General features: G+C 40.3%; 2 protein-coding genes and 1 pseudogene across 2 annotated transcripts; 2 read left to right on the top strand and 1 right to left on the bottom strand.

Annotated features, from left to right (window-relative positions):
- The first annotated feature begins 13,058 nt into the window (after window positions 1-13,058).
- LOC139786028 (uncharacterized) lies at window positions 13,059-16,070 on the top strand. Its single transcript, XM_071725191.1, has one exon. The coding sequence runs from the start codon at window positions 13,059-13,061 to the stop codon at window positions 16,068-16,070; it is 3,012 nt and encodes a 1,003-aa protein (XP_071581292.1).
- Window positions 16,071-16,384: 314 nt separating this feature from the next.
- LOC139786027 (uncharacterized) lies at window positions 16,385-18,319 on the top strand. The gene has a single exon (XM_071725189.1). It carries the CDS (start codon window positions 16,385-16,387, stop codon window positions 18,317-18,319), a length of 1,935 nt encoding a protein of 644 aa, XP_071581290.1.
- A 6,887-nt stretch (window positions 18,320-25,206) lies between these two features.
- On the bottom strand, window positions 25,207-27,504 carry LOC139786026 (uncharacterized; annotated as a pseudogene).
- Between the last annotated feature and the right edge of the window lie 473 nt (window positions 27,505-27,977).

Genomic DNA, 27,977 nt, shown 5'->3' with positions numbered 1-27,977 from the left:
AGATACATTTTTATTTGGGATTCGGCGCAGGTAATCACCTATGATCTACTTTATACCCCACGAGGATCTCTCGCTGGAAGTCCTCTCTAGAAAGTGGTGACGCTTCTCGCGCTCACAATTGCTCAAGGTTTGCAAACGCTAGCAGCTATATAACTTTCAAACATCACAATTACCGAACCTTGGTCATCAAAATTCCAGCCAGTCTCAAGACTTCGAAGATTGGAAGACCGCAATCCTTGTCATCTTTAAACCTTTTGCAGACCAAACCATTCTAATACCGGTGAACATATTGATCTTCTCTGTATTGCACAGTGCATGATTGGGATTCTGTATCGCAAACAGGATCTCGGGTTGCAAATCTGGGCTTTAAATATCTACACATATATCCATCCGGACGAGACGTTGCTAATTTAGAAGTTGAACGAACTTACCTAAGTGAAGTTCGACTATAATTATGCGTCTCGTCCGGATGGATAGTCCCCACCCCCTCCCAATCCCCCAATTTCAGATTTTGCAGCTTTAAAAGTATGAAGCGCTACGGCGGGGAAGGGACGCTCTACGACTCGCGCGCGGACGAGAAAAACGCGCGTTTTCGAGTCTTTAAAATCGCCTGTTGGTAACTGCGCAGGGGGCGCACTACACATATATCCATCCGGACGAGACAGATAATTATAGTCGAACTCACTTAAGGTAAGTTCGTTCAACTTCTAAACTCTTCACAAGTTCGAATTCATTTCAACGATGACAAACTTTTTTCTGTTCATATTTTTTTATTGTTTCTATCGTATATCGACTGATATCTTTCGGGAGATCGTATCTCAAAAACTGTCACTTTACAGGATTCGTAAATTTTTGTTTGTTGATAAGCAACAAACAAGATAGTTTGCTTTACTGTTCAAAGTATAGTGATTTGGAATTAAAATACAGCTTTATATATATATTGTTTAATTTGATATTATTCGTGGGAAACAAACGCAAAAACGCAATTTTTATAGATACGACGCACTTCAAAATTGTAATCAAAGGAACAAGATACGACATATTTATTTTTTAAATAACATTTATTATTGTCATTACCCATATACCCGTAAATGCGTCTTTCTCGGGCGATAAAAATTATTTAAAAAATGATTAAATAACGCTTATCGCCAGAACTCTTTAGAAAACGTTAGAACACGTTCAGAACTACACGAAAATTGTAATAGAACTCGCAGAACTGTCGAAATACGGACAGCGTCTCACCCATTTCGATAAATTCCTGACTTTCGAGCGTTATTAATTTATTTAAAATTATACAACATTGCTAGTGCCGGGAACTCTTTAGAAAATGCTTCTATATGCTCAGAACTACTCGAAAAATATTTTATATGAACCGGAACTCCGAGATTTCGCACAGCGTCTCATCGTTTTCCGTCATGATTATTTTTCGGTTAATATTAATTTTTTAAAATATAACACAAAGATTCTAACGCTCGGAACTCTTTAGAAAATGCTTTAATATGCTCAGAACTACTCGAAAAATATTTTACATAAACCGGAACTCCGAGATTTCAACTGGCGTCTCAACTCGGTACACTCGTTACATTGTAATTTTTTTTAGTACCTTATAATTAATTTTTTTGCTTTTATATGGCAGAACTCTTTATAGAACTGTTATAGAACTATAGATCTCGCAAAATCTGATGAGATACAGGTGTGGAACTTGTGTAGGACAAAGTGAGACGGTGCGTGAACCCTCAGTTTGTACTGACGCGTTTTTTTGGCTTTAATGGCCAGAACTATTTGTTTAAACTATCAGGACTAGAGTTCCTATTGAAAAGGAAGTCAGTGCAGCCGACGGCTGCGCCCCCCATGACGGCAGCAAGGAGGAAGCAGGGACCGACTGTCCTGGAGGATAGAATCCTCCCACACCCGGTCATCACGCGAAGGACCAAGAAGGGGAGCAGACCCGCTCCCGAGTTGCGGGAGCTGACCGCGGCGGCCAAGGACGGAAGGACCAGCCCGGATAGTTACAAGGCGCAGAAACGCCTAGTGCAAGCGGCCTTGAGAGATGCGGCAACGGCGGGAGAGCGATTGGACGCGACAAAACGCGGGGCGAGCGTCCAATAAAATAAAAATAAATATAAACAAAGTGCGTGTATATAGCGGTTTAGTATATAAGATGCGTGCGGAATATAGAGTTAGGTTTTCCTTTTCTGGCCCAGTGTAAGTACATATATAAAGGCCAGAGGCCATTAAGTTTCAATGTGGTTTCAACAAAAACCAAACTATACAAATAAGGACTAAAGTTTCGTTTCATTATTTTGCGTCTTCCGTTTCCTTTGGTTTATTTTTAGTTATTTGATTTGCGGTAAGCGGACATAAAATGGCCGAACAGTCGGCGGTCCAGTGATTCAACGGGAAAGATACCCGGTTACTTTGTTTTGATTAAGACCCCTAAAAAGGGGAGTCCGAAATTCAATGCCAAAGGCGCGTTCACAACGCCAACGCGATCCAGGCGACAGGCAGCCAACCGGAAGCACGGGGACCGAAAACGGGGTACCACGGGGCATGGTAGGCGGATGAGCGACCTAGCGGCGCGATCGGCAAAATATTAACGCGATGGGTTAACAACAATGCGAACAACGCGGTCCAGGCGACAGGTAGCCAACCGGAAACACGGGGACCGAAAACGGGGGTACCACGGGGCATGGTAGGCACTTTGAGAGATCCACCGGTCCGATCGGCGAAAGGTAAACGGGGAAAAGGTCAGAACAGGTAAAATAAAGGATTACCGTCGATAAACGGTATCGCGAGCGGGCGAATATAGAGATCGCTTTACCAAGCACCATGGTAAGCGAATTAAGCGAACCACGGGTGCGACGGGCAAAGTACCGATGCCGAATCGTTGCGGGCGTCTCGGGTACACTACCGATACGGGCGGACAATCGATCCAATGGGTGGAACCCGAAATCGGGTTACCATGCGACATGGGAAGCGAACCACGCGAACGAATGGCCCGACCGGCGGACAAAGCATGCGAACGCGTCACAGTTACCGAGATTGACGCAAAGACACGGCCAAACGGCGTACCAACGCACGGGACCGAAGGACGTGTTACCATGGAGGCGCGGTCACAGCCGTAGGTCAGCGGGCCAGCCGAAGGGCAAACGTGGGTCGAAGGCGCGCTCGGGGCGTAGCCAGGAGCAAGTTGCGGACATTGCCCGGCGTACCGGAAGTAGGGGAGGCGCGAATGCGATACCACGGACGTAGAAACGTTGAGGAGCACGGGATACATCGAGACACTTAAGTACCGGGTGACTCAAGGCGAAAGAAGCAGGGCGAACAAATCCAGCGCGACGATAGCGATAGCGTCAAAAGCGAAACGGGATAATTATGTAACACCGCGTATATGAGTACTGGAATGTTCGAGAAGGAATGTACGCGGACTCGATTAGAAAGTTGTTGATCTGCGGAAATATGCGAATAACAAGCCGAACAATGAGGCTTGGTTTGCGCGAACAATGGCCCAAGAATGCGGAAGCGACGACCACCACAGCTGCGAAACAGATGTGCGAAATACCTGGCTAACAGAGGCGGAGATTGGGCGGAGCTCCGGGCAAGTGGGGTAGCAGCCGAGAGTATATAACGGGGCCGAGACCAGGACTCGAGGATAATTCCTTCGGAGTGCGAGCTAGGAGAATTCATTCGGAATGCGAGCTAAGATAATTCGGAGTAGTCGATCATTAGAGTATTCGGAGTACGAGCCCAGATTATTCGATTATTGGCGTTCAGCACTTAGAATATCCCGCGTCGAGCGCGTTAAACATAAGACTTGCGAGTACGAAGATTGTATCATCTGAAACAGAGTAAAAATAAATTATATTATACCTACTAAAAGGAAAATACATTCATTAACTTCACTCGTGTGCGGTCTGCTGGCCTTATCAACATACCTACCTGATCCTGATACCTATCTGTCGGCGATCCTACGTCCGTTCGGGGAGATCCAGAGGCGGTCCAGCGGCGATCCAGAGGCATCAGTCGGCGGTGCACAGCTGCAGTCCAGAGATCCAAAGCCCGTGGTCCAGCGGTGATCCTAGATCCGGCGGCGAACACAGGCGATCTGAAGCAGAAAAAGGAAGGGGAATCAGCGAGGCGTCGAAAGGTTGGGAAAATCAGATACTTACCGGTTAATCCTTTCTCGGTTTTCGGGGTAAAATCGAGTGGCGACCGTGTCGGGAGACAATAAGTTGATAAAGGGGTAAAAACATACCTCCGTACGGTTACAGTCAGAACTCTCAATAATTTGTGAGTTTTCGCAAAATGAGACGCTAGCTTCACACACACGTCTACATCCTATCTTGAAATAGATTACCAAAAATGAATTATAATTGTCGAAATTTTCTCGCATTTTCTCGTATTTGTAGATACGACAAATTTGCACTTCAAAATTATAATCAAATGAACAAGATACGACATATTTATTTTTAAATGACAATAATAAATGTTATTTAAAAATAAATATGTCGTATCTTGTTCCTTTGATTACAATTTTGAAGTGCGTCGTATCTATAAAAATTGCGTTTTTGCGTTTGTTTCCCACGAATAATATCAAATTAAACAATATATATATAAAGCTGTATTTTAATTCCAAATCACTATACTTTTGAACAGTAAAGCAAACTATCTTGTTTGTTGCTTATCAACAAAACAAAAATTTACGAATCCTGTAAAGTGACAGTTTTTGAGATACGATCTCCCGAAAGATATCAGTCGATATACGATAGAAACAATAAAAAATATGAACAGGAAAAAATTTTGTCATCGTTGAAATGGAATTCGAACTTGTGAAGATCTATAAACGACAAAACATTTATGTTATTGAGTTATTGATTTTATTTTTACTGCCCAATCTATTGTAAGTATATGCAAAAGTTAAGTGAAAAAGCAAAACAAATGTAATGCGTTAAACATTATTTTAATGTACGTTGCTTTTTAGTATTATATTAAGTGTTATTTGCAATTGGGAACAAAGTTCTTTGAAAGTTTTAAACATCATCGCAGGTGATGACCATTACATGATTTATCGGGAAGATAAGTATAGGAAGATTTTTCAATTTTAAAATATTTATTGTTATTTTATAATAAAACATTACATTTACATTCTCTCACTTTATGAGATTTTACATTATTTTATATCACATTTTACTTTATTGATAATTGGATTTGCCCCAAAGAACCCTGTCTATTTTAGAACCCTCGCGTCTAACAACGAGACTTTGCTAAAATAAAAAATTATTGTTAGAGGATCAGAATATTCTACAGACATAATCCTCTAAGTCGACATTGATGGTTAGAGATACACTCTCTGAAACATTAAAAAAATATACTTTATAGCATTCTTTCATTCGATTTCTCGGCATCCAGGACATTTCTCCGTGGTGATAGTGGTAGGTAATGGCTACAATCAATTATTTTGAATATCCCTGACTCACATCCAGAAACTTGCAATTAGCTGGATCAGTAGTAACAAATTTATTTGTATAAAGTACTTCAATTGATATATTAAAATAGTTTATTATCCGTCATCACAAGGAGATGCCTGGGGCGTCGAAAAATCGAATGAAACAAAGCCATTTTGTACATTTTTCTAATCTTTCAAAGAGTGTATCTCTGAACGGTATTAACTTACAATAAAGGATTATGTTTATACAGAAATATTTCGATCCTCTAACAATAATCTTTCATTTTAAGTCTCGTTACTAGACGCGAGGGGCCTAAAACCTTTATAAAAATGGGCAAAGTTCTTTGTAAGTGAGTTTAATGCCAAATTGGCAACAATTTGCTATTAATTTACTTACTGGATTATAAACACGCTGCTGTATTACAGACGGGTTGCAATCATATCTACCCATTAGATTATAGATATTTTGTACTCTAAACGGTAAGATACCCATGTGCACATATAGGTAGCAATTTACTCCATTTGCACGAATTCTTGTATGAACACAGTGCACAAGATGACACTAATGCAGATAGATGAGCGAGCGTATATTTTATTTGCACATTATAAACAGCGCTAAGCGCAGAATGCATTTTACTGCGGCGAGCGCAGAATGCATGGCATTTTGACAGTAGTCACTGCGGCGAGCGCAGAATGCATTTTAACATTACTTATTACGACGGTCGACTTTATGCTTAAAATGTAAAAATTAATTTAAGTGGAAAACTTTGAGTCATAATAAGTTGGGCCATAATAGACGATTTTACATAGGTTTTATATTTCTCAGTTTTTGACATTTTGTCTTAATTTCTTTTGATCTTCTAGATGCTGTATTTATTCCTTCTCTTCCTCCAGTGTTATTTTTTTTGCAATTGCATATATTTTAACTCTTAACATAAAGTCTAACATTTGGATTCTATGTGGATAACACTCGTTGTTCTGGTCAAACCAATGTTCATCTGCATGCTGGACGTGTTTTATACAAATTTCAAGAAACTTTTTCTTCACTTTATAACACGTATAATCATCGATAATTTCGAGAATTTTCTTCCTTTGAAAACTATAAATTTCCTTCAAAAATTAGTTATTAAGACTGTATATTTGACATTAAATTAATTATAATATAAGAACGCCATCAAGTCCGAGCTAGGATCTAAGTAGCAAATAATTTCCGTGTGAATTTCTAATACTATTTCCAACTAAACTGCGCGCCAACGAATTGTCGGTCTTGAAACACAGTTTTTCGTTAGAACAGTAAATTCACTTAAATAAATCGCAAATCGATTTAATTTTTGATGCTGATACAAATCGTATCTAACATCCCCCCTTTCCCCGAATATTACTGTAAAGAATTTATTGCGAAAAAATATTATCTCAGTCAGGGTTTTTTCGCAATAAATTCTTTACAGTAATATTCGGGGGAAGGTTTTTTGGGCTTTCAACTTGATGTGGCTTCTTAATAACTCCATGTAATTTGTATACTATAATTACACAGGCACACAAAAAAAAAAGTGTCTTGGCCGAGACACTACACTAGTGTATTCCCATGTACTTTTTCCCGCTGAATCCGAATCCGAAGTCAGAATTGTCAGATTGGCTAAAATTTATGAGATAACCACAATAAAACAATTTTTTTTGCCTTTAATTCGTGTTTTTCAGCATTTTTTTGTGGTTATCTCATAAATTTTAGCTAATCTGACAATTCTGACTTCGGATTCGGATTCAGCGGGAAAAAGTACATGGGAATACACTAGTGTAGTGTCTCGGCCAAAACACTTTTTTTTTGTGTGCCTGTGTTATAATTATTAAGAAAGTAAAAAAAACGACCGCTATGATTTAAATCAATAGAGAGGATAAATTCCATAATAAAAATGCTATAATTATTAATTAATGTTAATTTTATGATGTTAAACTTCCTTTTAATTTATTTCATCTCTCGACGGATTTTTTATGTAACGGGATTATTATGATGTATTACAGTTAATTAGAGGGATTTATTTGATTGATTGAAAAAGTCTTTGTAAAGCACGAAACGTCCCAGTTATTTTGACGGAATATTAAACTATATTATTTAGAATCCTGTTGTTCGGTTATTGGCTCTTGTCCTTGTTTTATCTAAGACATACGAGCTTTATCTACTTATATATTTTTTAATTTATACACTGAGAAAAATCTCTCGGAAAAAGTTAACACAATATTGTAGACCTTATTTTGTCAGATAAGTAACTTTAAATTGTAATGTAATAGAAAATATGAAATACACCGGTTAACTACAATTTTGTAGCAAATTTATTTTGTCACATGCAAACACAAAAACTGTGATTCTGTGAAACAAACGCGCGAATTAATATTATAATATTTTACAGTCTTAAACAGTTTGTCAATTGATTTCAGACAATCTGAGAATAATTTTTTAGAACAATTTTTTAGACTCATTTACTACAATTTATCCCTGTCCCTATTTGTACTATTATTTGTAGAAGAGATCTTCATAATTGTACTATCTGATGCTACACTTTTTTCTGAGTGTACATATTAAAATTATTGCAATGTTAAAAAAACTAATTTTTTACATTATCTCATGACGGAAGAGCACCACCTTCTCGCGGTTTCCGTTGAGCAACAATATGTACGTAATCTATTCGTAAAAGTGAAATACACAGAACTGTTATTGCAAAAGTTTGTCCTTTAATTTTACTATATGTATTTTACAAGACATAGTAACTTGTGCCAATGTCAAATAATTAATGAAATAAAATTGCTTAAAGTTTCCATGTGCGTAATCTATCAAGCCGGTAGAAGCAATTTTCTAATAGTAAACGTGGATGAGCGAGTAAGACGATCGGCTAGAATGCTGAAGGTCTCAAGTTCGAGTCCTGGTTTTTTTCTAACTTTTTTTGCATTTTTATTTTATTAGGCAAATGAGTTGTTATGTAATACATATAAACTAGGAAAATTATTTGACAACCCTTATAGAAAAATACACTCAACCCATAGAAAAACCCTTAAAGTTGGGTGTGATTTCGGACCGCCAATAGAAGGTTAACCATCATTTAAATGGTTAACGTTCTATTGGCGGTCCGAAATCACACCCAACTTTAAGGGTTTTTCTATGGGTTGAGTGTATTTTTCTATAAGGGAATCATTAACATTATTCGCATATTTTCTAACAACTTTAGAAAAGTTAACGATTTGCTCATAAAAAAATAAGAAATTATTTTCAAATTACAAAATAAGTTTTCTTTATTATTATATAATAACAATAGTATTGTTTATTAATCCTCGGTCTCAGCTTCATATATATATATATATATATACAATAAATATCATAAGTAATTAATTAATAAGTACGACAAGACCTAGGTGTGCGCGCGCGCGCGAGCGCAAGCGCCGAGATATTAATAAAGAAGCCCAGCACGATTCTCGCCGGCGACGCCCGGCTCGCGGCTGACCGAGCGTCGAGCATCTGACATCACTGCTGAAATCTGGCATCACTGTATATTTAGTCCGGATTCGCACCAGGGGCAAAGTCTGTAGGTAAAATCGGGTATATTTAGTCCGGACTCGCACCAGGGGCAAAGTCTGTAATGTGATTTAGTCCGGACTCAATCCTAGGGGCAAAGTCTGTCGGTAAGGGGCAAAGTGTGTCGGTAATCAAAGCACGGAAATGCTGGTCTCGACTTTTGAGGGGCCATTGGCTATGTCATTAATCTGTGGTCACGTCAGAGAGAAGGATGAGAGGCGCAATGACGGCGATTTTCTTGGGACGCTTTTGCTAGGCCGTACAGTAGCGCCACACATCCACTTTCAGGAACTGGAACTACGAGTCACATCCACTTTTCGATACTGTCGATGAATTTGGTTCATGTCCGTGCTATGTATACATCCACTTTTCGATATTGTCGGTCTTTGGTGGTTCGTGTCCGAACTACCCAGCTGGAGGGGATATGCTGCCGCCGCGGCGGCACGCGCCGGCTATATGCGACGTTGCCACGATATGCCACGCATTTCGGGTATCGTGTCTCGTGCCTCGCCGACTGCCAAGTCGACGATGCGCTACGTCATATTTATAAATATTTATTTAATCATATTTACAATTTTTATATTTATAACTTTTAAATATGCATATATATGTATATATATGCATATTAAAAAAATATATATATACTATATATTTATTTATTTATAAATGTAAAAATTATAAATAAAATGAAATAAATATTTATAAACACTAATTCAGGAAGGAAAGGATTTAGGAGTTAGATTTAGGAGTAGAGAGAGCTATGCATAAATAAAATATAGATATTAATTGTTACTTTATTATTTATTGAAGATTATTTTTAGTAATAATATATATGTTGATGCTCGATATATTTTTTTCTTCACCAGCTCCGCCTCTTCCTCTTCCTCTACCTCTGCCTCTGCCTCTGCCTCTGCCTCTTCCTCGGCCTCTACCTCTCCCTCGCATCGCGATAAAACAAGACAATAAAAAGAAAAGGAAATATGTGTGTGTGTGTGTGTGTGTGTGTGTGTGTGTATGTGTGTGCAGCGTAACATATGTCTTAGATCTTAGATTGTTATCTATACGAATTTATTATATATATATATATATATATTAGGGTGGTCCTTATATATTGTATTTACTCGACAAAAAAATTTTGTTTTAAATTTTTTTTGCGGCACCCCCTAGAATGTTTCCAATTCGCAAAAAAATAATTCCTGCCAAAACTCAGCTCGATTGGATAACGAAAACCCGTGCCCCCGGATTTTTAAACATTTGAGTTCTCTTGTATTAAACTGTTTATTCCATTAACATTGGTTTTTAAAGCGTATTTTCCACAAAAATCCGGCCTAAAGCACTTTTCTTTTTTTAATATGTGTGTCTTGCTTTTCTGCATCGTTTGAGACCTTATACGTCTCATTTAAACAATTAGGTAAATTGTTAATAACTAAAAAATAAAAATAAATAGTTATTGCATTTATTGCTTGATCAGCTGGAAAAAATTATGTATGGGCTACGAAAGTTATAGTAGTATGTTTAGAGCCAAAAGAAGAATAAAAATTAAAAGATTTCATGTTTTTATTAAAAACAATCAATTTTTTGTGGCTAACGTTACCTAATAATATTTATACTTGTTTAAAATCTAGAGGATATTTGAATTAATGGTAAGGAAGATCAGAGCTTCCTAGAATAAAAAACAGGATGATAATGTAGACGAGTAGAATCAATAATTCCGTTTGCTTCTTTATCGACCTCCCGTAAACACACTATAGTCATAAAATGCAAAGCCGATGTCAGCGCGGCAGTTCCAATATCACGCATGCGTGTCACTGCGTGGCGCTCTCGTGGTTAACGTTAACGCCCTTCCGGCAACGAGCGTGTCGTCATTCTTCTTTAGAAGCTCGACGAGTGAGCACGTAACGAAGCGTAGATACGCTAGATCTAGAACATTCGAGAAGGAAGTAGATCCTTCTATAACAAAGAGACTCGGTATCCCGAGCATCCTCCCGTTCGTGGGAAATCCGAAGCGAGAAGAAGATTCCTTGAAATCTTCTTTAGAGAAACGATTCGTTCAATAGCCGAAATCAGCAACGAGTGGCATTCGCCAAGTGGATGGCCACCGCGTTCGCGTTACACGCAACGCGGTCGTAAAAAGGAGAGAGGCTATCAAGATCAAATGTTGATCTCTTTCTGTTCCCCTCGGAACATGTCGGCTTTGTGACCTTCCTGAGGTAAGGTACCTTTGATAATACCGGTATTTCAGTATATGCATACACGAGTAGTTCTGTAATCATCCTCATGATTACAGCATTCTCAGAGACGTCTCGATGAGGCACTTCGGTGCAAGAGTATCCTATTTCCTTTATGCGCATTATTCCGAAGAATGTAATTTGAAAGATCGAAAGATTATAAAAGAGATTAAATCCGAGCCAGCGGATTATTTAATATCAAATAAATTAATATTCCTTTATATGTTTTGAGAATACTTGCTTAATTAGTTAAACTGATTAAAGAATATCTTTTACAGAAACTTGCAATAATCTGTTCACACATATTTACGTTAATAAAAGATTACTGGCTTCTGTGTACATCTTAAATGTTAAGATCTTTTACGTTTTCTGTCGAATACTATTTGTATCTGCGTTTAATTTAGATATTATTCTCGTGTGTATTATTCTCAGCGTTGTGTTTTTTTTCTCATTACAAGTATCATTAGAGTTAGCGTATATTTCTTATTGAAATATTTCTCGTATTAGCATATTATTCAAATCAAAGATATTAATTATATTATTATCTCGAGCCAACTTTTGAACTTAATATTGTTTATATATGCATGTTATGTGAATCTCTTTTACTGCGGCTTAATACTGCTCGAAAACACCTGTTTATTTCTTTAGTTTATCATAATAGGAATCAACGATGATTTAATCAAATAACACAGTCCTTCGAATTAATATTCTGAGTAGTCTTAATGTGTATATTAAGCAAGGTATTTAGATTGTGGCCTTGAAGTATTTCTTTCCGGTTGAAGATATCAATATTTATATTGAGAAGGATATTTACATACCAATGCTTTATCTTTACTCAATGAAATCATCTTTGAATTCCTACAGCGATTATATTGAAAGTTTATACTTATTTGAATTTGTGTTCATTTACTACTGCTTATTGAATCTTGTGAATTATGTATTTCATATTATGATTAATCACTGTGTTTAATACTTTATAACACTTTCATTTCTGCTGCTATTACGCAATGTATTAACGAACCTTTATCTAAAGTTATTCATGATTATAACATTTGAATTTACGAAATATTTCTATGTACTGTTCTTTCATCTCCCTTATTCAAATACAATTCGAACTCTCTATTCTCATACATAAACAATACTTAAGTCCTGAAGCTTTTGCGCTTGCGTTCTTTGATCAGAAAGTATTCGCAGATACGAAAAAGTAGATGATTGAAGCTATCAATCCAGAAAAAATATCGACAAATGAGAGTGTTAAGCGCGTATAGTTATAAAAGCACACAATATTCCTGAAGTGCTAGAAAAAGATATCGAACATTCGTAACTGTTCAGGAATCGCGAAATATCTCTCGCCCCATCCGTTGATTTCGAGCGTTAGATTGTATTGCTCGCCGTGTTTTCGTTCCTGTTGTTGATCTGCGAGACCTTGTCGGACCCGACGTATTCCGCGACAGCTACCTGTTACCCGAATTTCTCCTCGGAAATACTCGCGTTATTCGGCGAACCTTCCCTCTCTTCGCGCGCTCGCAATTACCGCCTAGATACCTATTGTGAATACCGCTCGCCTCAGAACTTCTCGATATCTCGACACAGTAACACATTAAATTTTCGATACCACCAATACCGCATCTCTTCGTAGTCGTTCCTCTCACCAATACCTTGATTGCCGAGTCCTTTTTACAAGGCTGTACCAGCCAACCGCGCTCGCGAATCGAAACCCGATCGCGGAGTGCACATTTTGGTCCTTCGAGCCGGATTCGGAGTCAAGAAGAAGATTATCGATTACGACCGTCGAAGGGCAGAGTGACGATACCCGTTCACCATGGCACCCGTATCAGACGAGCTCATGGCAAAGCAGAACCAACTGATGGGCTCAATAGCTCGCGCCCTGACCAATTTCAAAAAACTGGGTCAAGCCAAGATGACCAAGGCGGTGGCGCAGGCCCGAATCACAGCCCTCAAGGAGAAGTTCTCTGAATCACGGGACTTGGATGCGCGGATCCGGGCATCCCTCGACGTCAGCACGGCCAAGGATCTGCCTTACTTCTCCGCCGACTTTTTCCAATCCTGTGAGGACCATTTCGACGAGGCGCTTGACTACATGTCCGAGGTACTGGCCAAGGTTTCTGACATGGACGCGGTCGACCTTAACGTAAGTCACGCTTCAGATTTCATCCACCGTCCGACGCCTCAGCTTCCGCGGATCAACCTACCGACCTTCAACGGATCTTTCGACCGCTGGGAAAGCTTTCGCGATCGTTTTAAATCGATGATTATCGACAATCGCAATATTTCTAATGTAGATCGGATGCATTATCTCTGCTCAAGTTTAACGGGAGATGCAAGTAGCGCGCTCAACCATCTCGCGATTACCGACGCGAATTTTACCGTGGCATGGAATATCATTACGTCGCGTTATGAGAACAAACGTCGGTTGATTAACGGTCATTTGCAAACGTTACTTTCGTTGCCACAGCTCGCGTCCGAAACCTTCAAAGACCTTCAGAATCTGCGTGACAAAGCGAATGCCTCAGTTCAAGCGCTCAAAAATCTCGATCGTCCCGTCGATACGTGGAGCGATATCCTCGTATTTCTGATCTCGCAAAAATTAGACAAATTTTCCCGGAAAGCGTGGGAATTACAGTTGAGCGAGACCGTCGATTACCCGACATATGACGAGTTGGATAAATTTTTAGAATCGCGTATCCGTGCTTTCGAAGCAATCTCGCCTCCGAAATCCGAGACATCTCAACCGTCGTCTAAATCGAAATCGATCGCTTCTCATTCGACAACCACTGCGAACCTTGCGTGCCCGCTGTGCAAATCCTCGCACTTACTATATCAATGTCCGTCATTCTTAGCGTATACTCCGTCGCAACGATACGAATATGTAAAGAAAGAGAATCGTTGTATCAATTGCTTCGGGTGTAAACATTCGATGAAGGATTGTAAAAGCGCGCGATCCTGCAAAACGTGTTATAAGCGACATCACACCCTACTGCATTTCACGGACGATGCAAAGCAGGCTAGCGTAGAGTCCGCTCCTACCGTCGAATCAACGAGTACCGAGCTACCGAAATCGACAGCTAACGAAATCGCGTCTCATTTAATTTCGAATACGATGACGCCGAAGTCAACCGTACTTTTGGCAACCGCTCGAGTTCGTGTTTACTCTCCACAAGGTCGCTTCGTTTATGCCCGCGCTTTGCTCGACCAAGGTTCCGTCGCGACTTTAATTTCGGAAAATATCGCTCAGCGGTTGCGTCTCGCGAAAGTGAAGCAAACTACCCGTATTACCGGAATCGGAGAATCGCAATCGTTGTCGCATTCTGCCGCACATATTTGTGTAACCGCCTCTTTCGGCGACAAACCTGCATTCTCGACGACCGCGTATATAGTCACATCGCTGTCAAAGTACGCACCGAATCGCGTTCAATCGACGTCACAATGGGCGCATATCTCTGACCTAACGCTAGCGGATAGGAATCCCATGAGCTCTGATCCAATCGATGTAATTATCGGAGCTGATTTATACGGCATGCTTATATTAGACGGTGTCCGTAAAGGAAATGCAAGCGAGCCTATCGCGCAAAATACCGCTTTCGGCTGGATACTTTCCGGGCCTATCGCTCCAGCTCAATCCCTCCATCCCGATTCCGTTCACATTCATCACGGAACAATCCTTGAAAACCTGGATCTCGATCTTCGCCGCTTCTGGGAGATCGAAGAAGTCCCTCATAAAACGCATTTAAGTCCCGAAGAGCAACAGTGCGAAGAGCATTTCGCCGCTACTCATTCTCGCACGCCGGAGGGACGATACGTCGTTCGGCTACCGTTCAAAACCGGCCCCTCTATAGATCTTGGCGAATCCCGCTTTACCGCGTTAGCAAGTTTAGTTCGCTCGGAGCGTCGACTTCTTCGCGAACAAAATAAAGCCGCGTTATATCGCGAATTCCTCGACGAATACGAGAAGCTCGGTCATATGACGAAAGTTAGCGATACCGACTCACAATCGAGTCACTCTCAAGTCTATTATATTCCGCACCACGCTGTCTTTCGTGAGAGCAGCGTCACCACTCAGCTTCGGGTTGTATTTAATGCTTCCTGCGCTACATCGAACGGTACCTCGTTGAACCATCATTTGCTAATCAGTCCTAAACTACAAAGGGATCTTGCCGCCGTCATTCTGTTATGGCGTCAGCATCAGTTTGTCTTTACTGCCGACATCGCTAAAATGTACCGGCAAATTCTAATCGATAATCGCGACGTAGACTACCAACGAATTCTCTGGCGCTCGTCGCCCTCCGATCCAGTCGCGGATTACCGGTTGCTCACCGTAACATACGGCACTGCCTCCGCCCCGTACCTCGCGCTTCGCGTCCTGCTACAGCTCGTAAAGGATCACGGAGACGAATTTCCGCTGGCCGCTCTAGTTTTGCTTCTCTTAACGTACGTCGACGACTGTACGTTCGGAGCGGACAACCGTGAACTCGCGCTTAAAATTCGCGATCAGTTGATTGCTCTCTTGGCAAAGGGCGGCTTCCGGTTACGCAAATGGGCAAGTAATTGTCCCGAGTTGCTTTCCGACATTGATCCCTCAGATCATGGTCTCGCGCGCGATAAGGATCTACACGCCGACGAGCCTCTAAAGATATTAGGCGTCGCGTGGAATCCCGAAAGCGATTCTTTCCACTTCCGCGTAACGACCCCACCGAACCCGGGGCAGACGAAACGTGCGGTGCTTTCCACCATCGCTAAATTGTTCGACCCGTTAGGATGGGTGACCCCCGTTATCGTTGTCGCGAAAATATTCATGCAACGCCTATGGCCCTAAAATGCGATTGGGACGACGTGTTGCCCGGTGATCTCCTAGAACAATGGCGCGAATATCACAGTCAATTACCGCGTCTCAAACTTATATCGATTCCTCGCTGGACAAACTACGGTTCTAACATCGCTGATTGTGAGATTCACGGGTTTTCGGATGCGTCGACAAAGGCTTACGGCGCGGTCGTATATCTCCGTCTCGTACCGAGAAACGGCCCCGTTATCGTTTGCATACTCGTCGCGAAATCAAAGGTCGCTCCAATCAAAACAATAAGCGTACCGCGACTCGAGCTTTGCGGCGCGTTACTGCTCGCACAGTTGATGTCCTTCGTTCTTTCGAATCTCGACATTCCCAATCTCCGATATCACTGTTGGATAGATGCACGTATTGTATTAGCGTGGCTCAAGCAGTCTCCATCACGATGGAAAGTTTTCGTTGCTAATCGAGTAGCCAAAGTGCAACAGCTTTTACCGAAAGCAATCTGGCACCATGTTCCGACGGCGGATAATCCCGCCGACTGCGCATCTCGCGGTTTGCGCCCTAGTGAACTTGCCGATTGCGCCCTGTGGTGGTCGGGGCCCTCCTGGCTTAAAAAATCCCCTGAACACTGGCCGACGTCATGCTCGTCGCCAATCGAATCTGAAATATCACGGGAAAACCGAGTCGTCGTGCACGCTTGCGTCGCGCGTGCTATCGAACCGTGGGATCTCGCGACTCGCTATTCCTCGTGGACTCAGCTTCTGCGCGTGACGGCGTATCTCATGCGGTTCGCCAAGATCCTTCGTTCTCGCCTCAATTCCATACCGGATAGCAGTGCGGAGGTCAATCTATCGCTCGCATTAGTTCCACACGAAATTCAAACTGCCAAGATCTTTTGGCTCAAGGAGATTCAGGGTGAAACATTTCCGCAAGAAACTGCGAGTCTAACAGCAAACAGTCGCGTTTCCAAATCAAGCTCACTTGTCGCGCTTAACCCGTATCTCGACACCGATGGCCTCATCCGAGTCGGAGGGCGGCTTCAAAAGTCCGAGCTCCCCGATTCAGCCAAACATCCAATCGTCCTGCAGTCTCATCCTTTGTTATCTCTCATCATATCGCATGCTCACCATACCACACTCCACGGAGGCCCGCACATTACTCTCGCTCACCTCCGTACCGAATTCTGGATTTTGCGCGCTAGAGCAACCGTACGAGCGGTTCTATACCGCTGCGTTAAATGCGCTCGCGAAAAGGCTATCGTCCCGGCGGAACTCATGGGCAACTTACCAGACGTTCGAGTTAATCGATCTTCGCGAGCTTTCGAACATACCGGAGTCGATTATGCCGGACCGATACTCGTACGATCTGCGAAAGGACGCGGTCATAAGGCTCACAAAGCCTACATCGCCTTATTCATTTGCATGACAACGAAAGCGATTCACCTCGAGTTAGTAAGCGATTACAGCTCGGCAGCTTTCCTCGCGGCGTTTACCAGATTTACAGCTCGACGCGGACGTCCACATAGCATGTACTCCGATAATGGTACGACATTTCAGGGCGCCGAACGAGAGCTCGTCGCCGCTTGTAACGCTGCCGTGCGCGATCCCAATTTTTTGAACCGATTAACAGGCGATCAGATAGCGTGGCATTTCCTCCCTCCTGCGGCTCCACATTTCGGCGGATTATGGGAGGCAGGAGTCCGTAGCGTCAAATATCACTTAAAGCGATGCGTAGGCTCCCACACGCTGACGTACGAGGAGATGAATACGCTATTGTGCCGAGTCGAAGCATGTTTAAATTCGCGGCCGACTTCATCAATGTCCGAGAGTCTCGACGATTATAACGCCCTTACGCCCGGTCATTTTTTGATCGGTGCCAATCTTGTCGTAATTCCGGAACCGAGCGTGCTCGACATCGCTGAGAATCGGCTTTCGCGTTGGCAACTCGTACAAAAAATTACTGAAGGCTTTTGGAGGTCTTGGGTGAGCGACTACTTGCATACGCTCCAACAACGCCTCGAAGTGGCGCGTTATCCACAACCTGGCCAAAGTTGGCAGATCGTTCTCTTACGTAATCCGCCCCCCCCCCCAAGTCATTGGGAACTCGGACGTATTACCGTCTGTCATCCCGGGGATGATGGGCTGACACGCGTCGTTACCGTCAAAACCGCACGCTCCGAATATAAGCGACCCATTGTCAAGCTGTGTTTCCTGCCGATCGATATCAATATCGAAACCGAAAAGGAAGCGGTCAAGGCGGGCGGTTCGCGGCCGTGATGCGACCCATCTCCCGGTCACGACACCGAGATGTACATATGTATAAATATAAAGCGCCAATGTATTTAGAATTAATTTTCATTGTATAAACTCTGTCTTTAGATTTAAGCTTATTATGTATTTAGACGTAAGTTCTCACTGTATTATAATTCTCGTTTCGAATGTAAGCATTCGAGGCGGGCGGTATGTTCAGGAATCGCGAAATATCTCTCGCCCCATCCGTTGATTTCGAGCGTTAGATTGTATTGCTCGCCGTGTTTTCGTTCCTGTTGTTGATCTGCGAGACCTTGTCGGACCCGACGTATTCCGCGACAGCTACCTGTTACCCGAATTTCTCCTCGGAAATACTCGCGTTATTCGGCGAACCTTCCCTCTCTTCGCGCGCTCGCAATTACCGCCTAGATACCTATTGTGAATACCGCTCGCCTCAGAACTTCTCGATACCTCGACACAGTAACACATTAAATTTTCGATACCACCAATACCGCATCTCTTCGTAGTCGTTCCTCTCACCAATACCTTGATTGCCGAGTCCTTTTTACAAGGCTGTACCAGCCAACCGCGCTCGCGAATCGAAACCCGATCGCGGAGTGCACAGAGAGCAACGCGTAAATCGAGTTTCGAAGAATTGTCTTAGCGTGAATATTAACGATCGGGTACTCGTTTATGGGAAAGATTAGTTCGCGACTCTGCGTACTTATAAATATCTTTCGTACAGCGAACGGTTGTTAAGCAACAATTATATTGTTAGATATATCCGACTCGTCGCGGGGATAAAGACTCGGCACTGGCATTGTCGATAGCTGTTGGAAACGCTTTCCATTTTGACAATTGCGTACCTATGTACCAAAGTCTTAAAATATATCTTGTTATTGTTAATTCAATACAGATTGGTAAATTATTAAATATTCCTATCCTATTATCCGGATATCATATACGCTACGCGAACGCGAGTGAAGGACTTTGAATTAACATCGTCTGAGGAACGTCTGAGCTGAGCTGCGTGAAGATAACATATTCTGGAAGGAAGGAAGCAAACGAGCTCATTGTCATTAATGTTGACGGGCATACACGTTCTGTGTAAGCGTTCAAAACAGAGTGGCGACTGTATTATTTCAATTCAAGTAAGTTAATTTGATTCAAGACTACAAGTTCGGTCACAACCTAACCTTGCAGCCGCTCACTTCGGGGGAGCAGCCGAGAGCGGGTGACACTCTGCGGGAAACGCATGAGAAGGCGGAGGTAACAACCGAGCCGACTTTCGACGGCTGTGGAAGCCCAGGCAGCGGCTGGGGCGCACAAACTCGCGTATTCCATTATGTCCCGGTTAGGAAAAAACGACGCCTGCGCGACGGAGAACGCATCAGGTGCAAAATGAGATCAAATCTCCCGGCGAGCACGAAGGAGGAACTCGTTGTGAGGAGTGGGCGTCAAATCCAGGCAACCACTCGGATTACCCATTTGCGCATTGCCCATATGGCCATTTTTTTTCTGCCTAAATATTAAGTTAGATTGTAAGTCTTGCGCGCCCATATGGCAACATTTTCATTTTTTGCGGACATAGCCGAGACGGCATCGATATAGAGTAAGTTGATATAGGGTCGTTGACCAAATAAAGAAATTTGATTTGTCATTATGTGATGGTTCACTGGTGTAGGACATTTCTTTTCGGCCGAATTAGGTCAGCTAAACATGTCGTGCGAGTATAGGGTGAACCACAACAATCTCCAGGAGCAGAGGGCCGGAGGAGCAACATCCGGACCTAGGACACGCGCCTACATGGTCGGCGTCGTCGGCGGAGCATCGGCTCAAAAAGGGGACTTCTTCCCCAGGAACGGAGTCTCGGGATCGTCTCTCGAGAACCTGGGACACCCGCCTATAGGGTCGGCGTCAACGGCCGACCACCAGAAGGACGCCCGGACGATTTCTCCTAGAAGTCGGTCCGGAAACCTGTTCCGGGGCATCTCAAGGGCGATGCGCGTAGGTCGGCGTCAACGGCCGACGGCCAGAAATGCACCCGGGCGACTTCTCCAGGAAGTCGACCCGGAAATCTGTTCGGGGGCATCTCCGAGGAGGTGCGCACAGGTCGGCGTCAACGGCCGACACCCAAAAATTGACCCGGACATCATCTACGGGGAATCGACCCGGAATCCTCATCAGGGCCACCTCAAAGGTGGTGCGCGCAGGTCGGCGTCAACGGCCGACACCCAAAAGTTGACCCGGACATCCTCTACGGGGAATCGACCCGGAATCATCATCGGGGACGTCTCCGAGGCACTGCGCACGGGTCGGCGTCAACGGCGCCGTACAAACAAAAAAGGTGAAAACCTGGTGCAGCGGCACCGAGAGAGGGGCACCTCTACGTAGTACTACGCGTGGAAATTTCCACCCGCGAGCGTCCGAAAGGGGGGCACGGGGAACACGCGTGATAATCACGCGCGGCGTAAAAGAGAAAGTTGTGACGTCATGTCGAACGACGAAAACAACCCGGGAGTAGGGATGGTCCGACATGGTAGGGAGCCAGCGCGAGATAAGGGACTCGAGGCAGTCTCTCGAGTATCGCGGTAGAGTACGGACATGTCTCGCGTAGCAACGGATATCGCTCGAGAATAACACGGCAACTGATATCGGCGGTACAATACAATCGGGAACTCCCGCGTGATCGCGCGTTAAATACTCACTTAACGATAGTGAGAGATAATTTATTATCGAAATAACAATCCGTGATAGTGAAATAGAACGGTGGCGACTTAGTGCGTATCGAGTATATTACCATCGCGGACATTGGGTCTCGCGACTACGAGATATTGTACGAACATCGTCATTAGTGATATTTAATCCACTGTGATCAATAAAATCGGTGTTTGCGGAAAATTATTGCAAATAAAGCGCGATTCACACCGAAGTGTGGCGACTCCATTGTGAAGCACCTTTATTAATTGTGAAACGATCTGTAAAGCTGAAATAACGATCTGAAATTAAAGAATAGTGAATTCTTAAACAAAGTCTCAAGATTAATTATATAATTAGTGCACTTACCTTCTACTTACCTTGTTCCTTGGCGATGATCCCTCGTTGTCCAGCGGCGATCTGGTATGCGATGTAAAGCGAGGATCCAGAGACGATCAGCAGCAACGACGATCCATCCTGGGCAGGGCCTGCAACAAAAGAAGAATATTAGCACATAATTAGTATAAGTTATCGAGACGTACCTTTATCCAGTATGCGAATAGGCGAGGATCTGGAGACGGGATACAGCAACGGTGATCCAGCAAGGACATCAATCTGAAACTCAGGAGCAACATTAGCGTCTTGGCGAGAAACAGGGCGTTGGTGCGAATTTACCTTCTCGGTAGTCAGAGGTTAAACCGAGTGGCGACCGTTCGATAGGAATATTATCCGCCGGAATCGGGCTTAACTCGTGCCGTCCGGTCACAACCTAAACGTAGTAAATTTCGCAGTTCAATTAGAAATATTTTGTACTACAACATCTGCGTTGCTCTCTTGCTGATAACATCAAATATATATTAAAATGCATAAGTAGTCTAAATTTGTCTGAAAATAGATTTATATTTGTAAATTTTTATGTGTATTGTCGGTGCTTTATACAGGGTATCTCTAAAGTCTGACCCAGCGCCTTGGATCTCGGAAACGGCTTTAGATATGGAAAAATGTTTCAGATAAGAGTTGTAGGATATAGGGTGCGGTCAAAGTCTTACTGCAAATGCTTTGAAGTGTTTCGAGTGCGGTCAATCGAGCACTTCAAAGCATTCTAGCAAGAGGTATGACGTCATACATACGTCATAACATTTCGCTTCCAGCTCGCTTCCATCGCTGCTGCCGAAGAGGTAATGTAGCTGAAGCGTTATGCTTCGAAGCATTTGTAGCGTCACGTTGACCGCATTCATATTTACAAGCGCGGGAAAGTTATGCAACGTGTGTAAGTTTGTACTGAAGAACAACATGCCACAAATTACGTTATACGATTCTCAAAGTCAAAGTATATACACTTTTGATGTTAGTGAAGCAGATGCTGAAAGAGCTAATAACGGTAAGAAAAATATTTGATATAAAAAGGTAGATGTGTAGAGAGAGAACTTTCTAACCTATAAACCTATTATTTATTTAACCTATATTTAATTTTATGCATATAAAAATGCCAAAATTCCTACTTAAGGTTGAAGAAAGTCAAGAAAGGAAATTATAAATTAATTGTATATAAAACTAATGTACATGCTTATACAGTCAAAGGTCTAGTTTACCTTGCGACTGTTTGGTAGGCGTAGTTGAGAATTAATAGATATTTTATATATTATATATAAAATTGTTTTTTTTCAGATTTGCTATTTGCAACTTATCTTTTAAAAAAATATGTAGATTCTCAAACTTCTGAACCTGAGGTTTTAGAGAATCCAATTCAGATTTCTGAATCTTGCCCAAATCCTGTTGCTAAAAATATAATTAGTGCAAATGTTGGTGAGTATTAATAGATATCAAATAATATTAACTTAACATTAAATTATTATAAACTGATATAGAAATTTAGTTATTATAAGATTTACATGCATAAATTTTATGTTACAGCTTCTACAGTTTGTGATGTAGACAATGTCACAAATATAACACAAGCATCTGTACAAGATGATTCTCAAGAGAAAGGTATGACAAGTTTTTGCTGTGTATATTTTGGAAATATATTTATGAAAACATAAAAAATAATGAGTTTGAAAGTAAATACAAAATGTATTTTTATTTACAGACAGTTTCCGTTGGCCACACGAAGCAATACTTTTACTACTTACAAGTTACACAGATAACGAACATCATCTTAAAAGTGGTAAAACAACACACAAAAAATTTTGGGAACTGGTTTCTTCCGAACTAATTGCGAGTGGCTATAATGTAACTGGCATGCAGTGTAAAAGTAAAATGGCTGGATTAAAAAATACATATAAAAATATCAAAGACCACAACGCTAAAAGTGGTAGTAGTAGGCGAGCATGGCGATATTTAGATGTGAGTAGAATAATTCTATTTTGTGAGAAATGTCTTTTTGTTTTTTTATTAAGAATATTTGTTGTATTTATCATAATTGTTTTTCATTATGTAATTAATCAACATTTTTGTAATTCCAGATTATGGATGAAATGTTTACTAAAAAACCATGGGTGGAGCCACTTCTTACATTAGACAGTGGAAGTTCAACTATAGCATTTTCTGATGAGGAAATAAAAGATATTGCGCGTGGAACTCGAAAATCCAGTTCACTTCCATCTGAAAACAAACCTCCTAAACGTAAGTATTAGAAATGTAATGTTTATTTATATTGTATAATAATGTATTATTAAGATCAATGTTTATTATATTTATAGGCAAGAAATATAACACGTTGGAGAAAATGATTGAACAAAATGCTGCTACACGGCAAAAAATGCATGAAGAAGCAATGTTACGACAAGATAAACTACTGGATATTTTACAAAAATTTCTTCAGCAGTAATGATATCAATGATTACTTTATTACTTTTATTATACTAATTTTTTTTAAGTTGCACTGGTACAATAAGATAGTTTTTTTTATTATATAAGTCAAATGCCTTAAAGTTCCTATTTTTCAAAAAGGCTGCAAAAGTGCAATCCGTTTACTTACAGTTTTTATTTTTAAGATATTAAGATGCTAATATCATTATAGGTATAATATATAATATCACAATTTGTGTTCTTACAGTTTATTATAATTTAATCAAAGAAATTAATGTGATATTAGATACATAATAATAGTACATATTGTAACTTGTTTAATTGTAATCTTCGCAATAAAAAGTTTTATATCAATAAATTATGGACAAATAAAATTAATTTTTTTAAATTCTTGTATTAATATTAGTCTTACACTAAAAATATAAGCTTTTATATGCCTAAGATCCTGAAAAACAACATGCCACAAATTTCGTTATATGATTCTTAAAGTCAAAGTATGTGCACTCTTGATGTTACTGAAGCGGATGCTGAAAAAGCTGGTAACGGTAAGAAAAATATTTGATATAAAAAGGTATGTATAGAGAAAAAACTTTCTAACGTATAAACCTATTATTTATTAAACCTATGTTTAATTTTATGCATATGAAAATTCCAAAATTCCTACTTAAGGGTCTTAATCCTGTATATACATTTATTTTTAACTAAATATAAATTTATAGATAAGAATAAAAAATTAAAAATTTATATTAAAAAAAACGATTTTTCTAAAGTCTAAAAATTTAGCTATAAATACAGATCTGAAAATATTTTAGTTAGATTAACAATTATGTCCAACGCTTGATTATTGATGGCAATACTGGAAAAAGTTTTAACATTCAAGCAAGTTTGAATGTCCTACATAATTATTTTGATAGTCTAAACCATTTCTTTTCAGATCTGTATTTATAGTGTATAAATGCAGTTTTTAAGGATAAGACTTCATATAATATATTTCTTCTTGTAACAGTTTAAAAAAGACTGTTATTACTCTTGCTTGTACAATTTACTTCATATATAATACTGTATCATCTAAAAAGAAACAATATATGAAAATATAATATATTTACACATGCATATTTATTATTATAATTACAAATATGAATATACACTCTCTCTCTCTCTCTCTCTCTCTCTCTCTCTCTCTCTCTCTCTCTCTCTCTCTCTCTCTCTCTCTCTCTCTCACTCTCTCTCTCTCTCTCTCTCTCTCTCTCTCTCTCTCTCTCTCTCTCTCTCTCTCTCTCTCTCTCTCTCTCTCTCTCTCTCTCATATATATATATATATATATATATATATATATATATATATGTATACATACATACATACATATGCTTAATATACTATATGAACTTACTTTTTATATGTTTTGTTTATATGTGTCTATTCAAATTTGCACATATGTTATTTCTTTTTATTATTGCAGTATTTCTATTACATTCAATAACTTCTTCTTGTACTTGTGCTTGTTCTCTGGCTAGAATAAGTCGATCTTCCAACTCCAATTCATCGTTTTGAAGTAAACAAATATTGTGCAGCACACAGCATGCCAATATATGGTAAGGAGCAAACTTTATGTCATTGACTGCCAAGACATGTAGTAGACTTCTCCAGCGTCCTTTTAAATAACCAAATGCTTTTTCTATTACCATTCTAGTAGAAGAATGGCAAAAATTATAATTTTTTTGTTGCTGTGTAAGATGGCCATTATTAGGATAAGGAACTAAGAGATGTTCATGTAAAGCATAAGCAGCATCTCCAATTAAATGTGTATCATTTGGAAATTTAGTTGGATTGTTGATATATTGCTGTAAAGCTGATAACCGAAAAACCCTGGAGTCATGAACTGAACCCACATTGCCAACATAGATATGTGTAAATCACATTCTATGATCACAAACGGCCTAAACAGAATATATAAATCTTCATATACGTATTGTTAATTTACATAAATGTAATAATATCCTTCAACAAATATGACATGATAATTTCTGAGCAAATAATACAATTAATACATATATGATACTTATTAATACATTCGTAATTCGATTGTACAAATTCTTGTGCATGATTTCTAAGTTGGAGTTGCATGTGTGTCACTTTCATACCAACGTTTCGTGATACCAACGTTTTAGTTAATTTCATTACGGTTAAGAGAAACCTGATACTGTGCCTGATAGTATCAAACTGCTCTTAACCTTGATAAAGTAAAATTTAATGTTTAACGGAATGGCGATATTGAAAATAAGACAAACGTAGTTCTAATGTGAAAGCAAGCACAAGATAGAGTGCTTCCATTTAGTGACACAAGTCGACACAAACGTTATTCCGTCTTTACATGTAGGGAGCTTTTCAACTAGCGACACAAGTCGACCCAAGTATCATTCTTTCTTCAATATTCAATGAGTAATAAAGACAGAATAATACTTGTGTCGATTTGTGTCGCTAGATGGAAAGCTTCTATCATGAGTAACAAAGGCAGAACGACACTTGTGTAGACTTGTGTCAGTACATAGAAAGCACCTATAAATAATTAGTATAAATAAAATTATTATAACATTACCTGGAGTTGCATCGAATGACGACCCTTTCGATTTATATATGCTTCTGGACTTTCTTTTGGTGCAGGAATATTTATATGCGTACCATCTATGGCCCCTATAGTATCAGGAAAACCACGTGCACGAGAAAAGCCATAAACAATATCCTCAAAGTCATCTTCATTGGGCCACAATATGTATCTTTGTGAGAGTTCACATAGTGCTTTAGCAACACGGCGTACAGCTGTTATTCCTGTACCTTTACTAACATTAAACCTTTGAATTATTGATCTGAAAAAGGAAAGAATATTGTTATATATATAATATTAACATTCAATGGCAATAACTATAAAAATAAATATATACTCACTTATATGAATCTGGTGTCGCAAAACGCCATAGAGCTACTAAGAGCTGCTTTTCTGGTGATACTATTTCAATTCCATTACCTGGGCCATGAAGTCTTTCTCCAATTTCATTTAAAATATACTCAAATGTTGAAGGTCGAATACTAGTAACATTCAATTTTAAAGTATCATTATATGTAAACATTTTAGAATTTAAGTATTTCATTTGATAGTATATATATACATAAAACAAATTAGATATAATAATAATAATAATAATAATATTAATACCGAAAATGCGATTTAAAATGTTCACTGCTAAACGATGGTATTATGTGCTCGACATAACCTTCTACTTTTCGATTTTGATCTTTTGTAAGACTTTCTATTACAAGATCTTCATCTTCGTCATCTAAGTATGAAAGTGGTTTGAAAAATTCATTAACGCACATTAATATTATTATCTTCTTTCTTCTATCCATTTTCTATTTATTATTAGTCTATTGCAATGTAGGTTATTCCAACAGTTAACTTTGGGAGCGTTTGTAGCGCCACTTTGACCATACCCCTCGGTTAGCGTTTGTAACTTCAATAGTATTCATTGACCGGTCATATGAAAGCGTTGGAATAAAAGCGATTGAAGCGTTTAGTAAGGTCGACTTGACCGCACCCATAAAGGGGGGCAGATGATGAAAATATGGACTTGACCTCGAATGACCTTTTCAAGGCCAAGTCAATGTGATCAAAGTTTTTTTAAATGGAACCCCCGTTTTTTATTACACATTCTTATAGGGAAAGAATGGAGTGAAGAGCGAAAGTGATAGTAGAGAAAGAGACACTGGAGAAGTTGATAAAGGAACAAACAAGTGAGATAATGAGAGGGTTGAAGGAAGAAATAAAGGACCAGAGAGAGGAGATTGAGAGATTGAGAAGAAAAGTACGCAGACTGGAACAAGGCTCAGGGAAAAGGAAGAGAGACGATAGCGAAGAGAGCAGTGGCAAGTTAGAGGAAAGGAAGTGGTGGTCCGATGATGATGAGAGGAATGATGACGAGAGAAGAAGGAAGAACGTGATAATAAGGGTAGAGAAGAGCAGATGGATAGGAAAGGGAACGAACTGGGAGAAGGTGAAGCAGCTGTTTACAGAGGGCCTAAAAATAAGGGTGGAAGTGAAGGAAGTAAGCGTGATAGGGCAGAGAGGAGAATGGCTGACGATGCTGGTGAGGATGGGGAGCGAGGAGAATAAATGGAGGGTGTT

Source organism: Temnothorax nylanderi, unplaced genomic scaffold (genome assembly GCF_030848795.1).
Source record: "Temnothorax nylanderi isolate EJ_2023f unplaced genomic scaffold, tnyl_v1.0 TNYL_tig0939_pilon, whole genome shotgun sequence".
NCBI classification, from domain to species: domain Eukaryota; kingdom Metazoa; phylum Arthropoda; class Insecta; order Hymenoptera; family Formicidae; genus Temnothorax; species Temnothorax nylanderi.
The sequence above is the reverse complement of the archived record's forward strand: the minus strand, read 5'-3'. Positions and strand labels throughout refer to the sequence as shown.

Bases quoted from the DNA above. Each gene is read 5' to 3' on its own strand.
- LOC139786028 (XM_071725191.1), top strand. From the start codon at position 13,059: ATGGCACCCGTATCAGACGAGCTCATGGCAAAGCAGAACCAACTGATG.
- LOC139786027 (XM_071725189.1), top strand. From the start codon at position 16,385: ATGTCCTTCGTTCTTTCGAATCTCGACATTCCCAATCTCCGATATCAC.